General features: G+C 39.8%; 1 protein-coding gene across 2 annotated transcripts; it reads left to right on the top strand.

Annotated features, from left to right (window-relative positions):
• The first annotated feature begins 6 nt into the window (after nt 1–6).
• On the top strand, nt 7–5,247 carry LOC111649444 (uncharacterized). Of its 2 annotated transcripts, none has more exons than XM_023399192.2 (12): nt 7–169; nt 321–431; nt 1,228–1,308; nt 1,516–1,629; nt 2,100–2,180; nt 2,425–2,574; nt 3,365–3,478; nt 3,584–3,691; nt 3,851–3,964; nt 4,193–4,306; nt 4,437–4,550; nt 5,000–5,247. In XM_023399192.2, the coding sequence occupies exons 2-12, from the start codon at nt 361–363 to the stop codon at nt 5,115–5,117; spliced, it is 1,179 nt and encodes a 392-aa protein (XP_023254960.1). In that variant the 5' UTR covers nt 7–169; nt 321–360; the 3' UTR covers nt 5,118–5,247. The 2 variants fall into 2 exon arrangements, with proteins under 2 accessions (XP_023254960.1, XP_087028108.1); XM_087171982.1 differs by having other exon boundaries at nt 301–431.
• The last annotated feature ends 8 nt before the right edge of the window (nt 5,248–5,255 follow it).

Here is a 5,255-nt window from a genome sequence, read left to right as displayed (position 1 = left end):
GGGGGGGGGTTCTGATTTACAGCTCTGTGGTTTTTATGGACCATGTGACACTCATGCCTTTGGGTCTAACCCTTTGCAATGAGTTGGACTTCCTCCTCTGTCTCCTCACTCCATCCTGGTGAATCCCTCTGCTTGGACTACTTGATGAGAGCCAGACCACAGCTCAGAGGTGAGATGACGACCTCTAACCTGACTATTGGTCACAGTGTTAGCTGTGAGATTTCTCCTGTTCACTCCTTAATCCATTTTTAATCAAAATGAAAATGAAGAAACTATATGTTTAAACTGCGTACTTTTCAGCTAATTTTTTCACCATGCAGGAAAAAGCTTAAAAGACCAGCCCACCGTCTCTCCAGCTACATGTCCATGAGCAGTGACGAGGCAATGGATCATCCTACATTTAGAAAAAGACACCGTTCTGATGAACAGAGGTGAGAATTCAACACTGATTATGGTTTGCTTTTTGTCACCCACTCAGGTGTAATATATAAAGTTTTAAATGTGTATTTGGCCACTTATGAATAACCTAACATAGGTGGAGAGTAAACCTACAGTAAACCAGTTACACTGCATCTGCAAAAGCTAAGAAACTAATTTATGATAAACAATGTCAATGATAAAAGGGTTTCATCCACAGTTCAGGCTCAGTAAAGAGCTCAGTCAATTACTCCCCAACCTTATGAAATTTATTAATGACATATTTTTATCCTCTTTGACTGGCCAAAACATCTTTTTTTTAAACTATATTATTATTCTATTCCTTATGCACACACCAAAATTCAGAAAGCAAAGCATGTATTTAGGCACTTTAAAACAAACATCAGTATAAAACACATGAAATGACTTTCTTCTCAGGCAGAAAACAGTATTTTATTATGGTACTATTACTATTAGGGTACCCGCTAATAGAACATATCAAAATTTTGACTAAGGTATGAAATGATATTTGATTAAATAATTTCACATCGTTACTGTCTGGATAGTTCCTCTCCATCATCTATTAAGTCCATTCATGTCACAAAAGCAATAAATAATAATAATATATCCCCAAACGTTTTCAAATATCCTTTTTCCCTTTAATATATTAGTGAAGCTTGGTAGGTTAGTCTTTTTCCAACATAATACAGTCCATCAGTTTGTGTATTGCCCTTAATAATTCCTCACATAAAATCATGTTTACGTATAAAGTGGTGTCATAACCATGTTTTTTACTTGTGTTCTGTTCAGCACGTTTCTTTTCTCAGAAAACGATACAGAGGAGGACGTTTCAACAGATGATGGTTATATCGTCCCCTCTTCAGACCATCGGTGAGTCAAACTGGTCACACTGGCTGTAACATGAAAACAGCATTTTAAAATTTCAGCTGTTTAATTAGACGTTTTAGTTTTGCAGAACTGAAGCGTATAGAAGAGAAGGGAGGGGGTCCCTTGAACATCATGTACTGCAGCAGCTGGTGAGGCAGGATGGCTAACAAGTTATTTTCCCACCCTGGTCGTCTTCCTCTTTCCCACCAGAGTCCCTTTGGAGAGACCAGGTTCCCCTGAACTCAGTGGTGTGTCCAAGAGGAGTGAGAGGTCAAAAGGTCACCTCACCAATGTCAGAAAAAGACCCTCCTCTGATAAAAAGAAGTAAGTTTTACTAACATTAGAGTCTAACTCGCAGAAACACAGACTCTCTGAAATGAAACAAAATAAAGAACAACTCACAAAGGTGAATATACACTCACTGAGTAGTCACCAAGCAGAAAAACATCCATTAATGAACAACATGTCCAACCTTGAGGTGGATGAGCTACAACAAAATAATCCTCAGTCTTAGTGTCCACTGTGGGCAGTGTAAAAGATTTAGCTGGGATGTGTCGTTATGGGGGGGGGTGAATGTGATGAAATCACTGCTTGTCTAGGGAGTTGTTCACAACAGGGAAACGGGACAGTGGTTTTTCCTGATGTTTCAATTTGCTGCCAGTGTGAGGAAATATAGAAAACAGTCTGTGTATTGCCCTTAATAATTCCTCATATAAAATCCTACCTTAACCATATTGTAATGTTTACGTATAAAGTGGTGTCATAACCATGTTTTTTACTTGTCTTCTGTTCAGCACGTTTCTTTTCTCAGAAGAGGATACAGAGGAGGACAATGCAACAGATGATGGTTATATCGTCCCCTCTTCAGACCATCAGTGAGTCAAACTGGTCACACTGGCTTTAACATGAAAACAGCATTTTAAAATTTCAATAGCTGAATTAGACGTTGTAGTTTTGCAGAACTGAAGCTTATAGAAGAGAAGGGAGGGGGTCCCTTGAACATCTATGTGGGTTGTTCAGTGTATCTACTTCTCTGTTTCAATAAGTATTTGTCACCGCCCAGATTCAGTCCTAGCGTCCACTGTGGGCGGTGTAAATGATTTCCTGTGTTTCTGTCAGGAAAAAGTTGAAAAGAGAAACTTCTCCTGCACCGAGCTCTGTGTCCATGAGGAGTGAGAGGTCAAAGGAAATACCTCTGGCATTCAGAGATGGCTTGGCGTCCATGAGCAATGACTGGATGCTGAATCCATTTTTTCCAATTGATCAAAGGTGAGGACTTAACACTGCTTCCACTCCCACAGTCACACACATTCACGACTGGAAAATCAGCTGCCCAGTACAACCAGTTTGATCCAAGTCAACATTGGGCAACTCCATTGGAATAGTGACTAAACATAAACAGTGCTGACACACTCATTAGTGACTTCAATTGTGAGAAGAGCGATGACAAAGACCAGGGGCCTCATTTATCAAAGCATGAGAAGGACAACTTCTAAATGTCTGTGACAAAAGAGGCAGACAAGAAAAGACGAAGGGGAAAAATATTACAGACAGTGGACTTCAGGACATAAGTCTCTCTTTGAGTATATCCCTGCTCCACTACTGGTGTTATTGCATTTATTTTGTATTTCATTATTTCCACATGTTGTCACACAAGTGGTTAGTGCAAGCTGATGCCGTTAGATCACAAGTTATTTAGTTTGCACGGTTTGTCATGATCTCTCTACCCTAAATGAAATGATGTTTTGTCTGATGTTATTGTGTGACCACATCACCAGAGATCACCACAGAAATAAACAAAGTTCTGTTAAGTTAAACTGTTTTATAATGATTTTATTTATTTATACACTCTTCCACAAGTGGCTTGATGAATAAAAATACAGCACAGGGGCAGGTGACTGACAGATAATTCAATTTACATGATGGTCAGATAAAGAATTGGTCAAGACGCTGTGTACACACAGTTGATAAATTAGACCCCAGGTGGTGAGGGAGAGTGTGTTATACTGGGATATATGCCCTAGTCTAAAATGTAAATATTCTCCGTTGTTTCTTTCAGGAAAAAGTTGAGGAGTGAAGCTTCTCCTGCACCGAGCTCTGTGTCCATGAGGAGTGAGAGGTCAAAGGAAATACCTCTGGCATTCAGAGATGGACGCTGCTCTGCTGATCAGAGGTGAGGATTATGTGAATATGAAAACCTCCATCATTGCTTTCATCATTCACTCATGTACTGCAGCAGCTGGTGAGGCAGGATGGCTAACAAATTATTTTCCACCAGAGTGGAGAGACCAGGTTCCCCTCAACTCAGTGGTGTGTCCAAGAGGAGTGAGAGGTCAAAAGGTCACCTCACCAATGTCAGAAAAAGACCCTCCTCTCATAAAAAGAAGTAAGTTTTACTAACATTAGACTCTAACTCGCAGAAACACAGACTCTCTGAAATTAAATTAAATAAAGAAAGTGAATTTATAAAGTAAGTGTAACCAATTAATCCTCAGTCCTAGCGTCCACTGTGGGCAGTGTAAATATTCTCTGGTGTTTCTGTCAGGAAAAGGTTGAGAAGAGAAGCTTCTCCTGCACTGAGCTCTGTGTCCATGAGGAGTGAGAGGTCAAATGGTCACCTCATCAATTTCAGAAAAAGACCCTCCTCTCATAAAAAGAAGTAAGTTTTACTAACATTAGAATCTAACTCACTGACAGATTCTGAAATGAAACAAAATAAAAAACAACACACAAAGGTGAATATACACTCACTGAGTAGTCACCAAGCAGAAAAACATCCATTAATGAACAACATGTCCAACCTTGAGGTGGATGAGCTACAACAAAATAATCCTGAGTCTTAGTGTCCACTGTGGGCGGTGTAAAAGATTTCCTGTGTTTCTGTCAGGAAAAAGTTGAGGAGTGAAGCTTCTCCTGCACCGAGCTCTGTGTCCATGAGGAGAGAGAGGTCAAAGGAAATACCTCTGGCATTCAAAGATGGACGCTGCTCTGCTGATCAGAGGTGAGGATTATGTGAATATGAAAACCTCCATCATTGTTTTCATCATTCACTCATGTACTGCAGCAGCTGGTGAGGCAGGATGGCTAACAAGTTATTTTCCCACCCTGGTCCTCTTCCTCTTTCCCACCAGAGTCCCTTTGGAGAGACCAGGTTCCCCTGAACTCAGCGGTGTGTCCAAGAGGAGTGAGAGGTCAAAAGGTCACCTCATCGATGTCAGAAAAAGACCCTCCTCTCATAAAAAGAAGTAAGTTTTACTAACATTAGAATCTAACTCACTGACAGATTCTGAAATGAAACAAAATAAAGAACAACACACAAAGGTGAATATACAGTCAATTTGCTGCCAGTGTGAGGATATATAGAAAACAGTTTGTGTAATTCCCTTAATAATTCCTGACATAAAATCATACCTTGACCATATTGTAATGTTTATGTATAAAGTGGTGTCATTACCATGTTCTTTACTTGTCTTCTGTTCAGCACGTTTCTTTCCTTAAAATTTTAACAGCTTAATTAGACGTTGTAGTTTTGGAGGACTGAAGCTTATAGAAGAGAAGGGAGGGGGTCCCTTGAACATCTATGTGGGTTGTTCAGTATATCTACTTTTCTGTTTCAATAAGTATTTGTCACCGCCCAGATTCAGTCTTAGTGTCCACTGTGGGCGGTGTAAATTATTTCCTGTGTTTCTGTCAGGAAAAAGTTGAGAAGAGAAGCTTCTCCTGCACCGAGCTCTGTGTCCATGAGGAGTGAGAGGTCAAATGGTCACCTCATCAATTTCAGAAAAAGACCCTCCTCTCATAAAAAGAAGTAAGTTTTACTAACATTAGAATCTAACTCACTGACAGATTCTGAAATGAAACAAAATAAAGAACAACACACAAAGGTGAATATACACTCACTGAGTAGTCACCAAGCAGAAAAACATCCATTAATGAACAACATGTCCAAC

The sequence above is a fragment of the Seriola lalandi genome, unplaced genomic scaffold, assembly GCF_002814215.2.
Source record: "Seriola lalandi dorsalis isolate HSWRI2012SDOR001 ecotype SW California unplaced genomic scaffold, Sedor1 jcf7180002050807, whole genome shotgun sequence".
Taxonomy (NCBI): domain Eukaryota; kingdom Metazoa; phylum Chordata; class Actinopteri; order Carangiformes; family Carangidae; genus Seriola; species Seriola lalandi.
This window is presented reverse-complemented; position numbering and strand designations above follow the sequence as displayed.

What these genes read in the sequence shown, in the direction of transcription:
- LOC111649444 (XM_023399192.2), top strand. Translation starts at nt 361, where the DNA reads ATGTCCATGAGCAGTGACGAGGCAATGGATCATCCTACATTTAGAAAA. An exon ending in CACCGTTCTGATGAACAGAG is followed by an intron (nt 432 to 1,227) that starts GTGAGAATTCAA and finishes TGTTCTGTTCAG; the next exon opens with CACGTTTCTTTTCTCAGAAA. An exon ending in CCCTCCTCTCATAAAAAGAA is followed by an intron (nt 4,551 to 4,999) that starts GTAAGTTTTACT and finishes TGTTTCTGTCAG; the next exon opens with GAAAAAGTTGAGAAGAGAAG.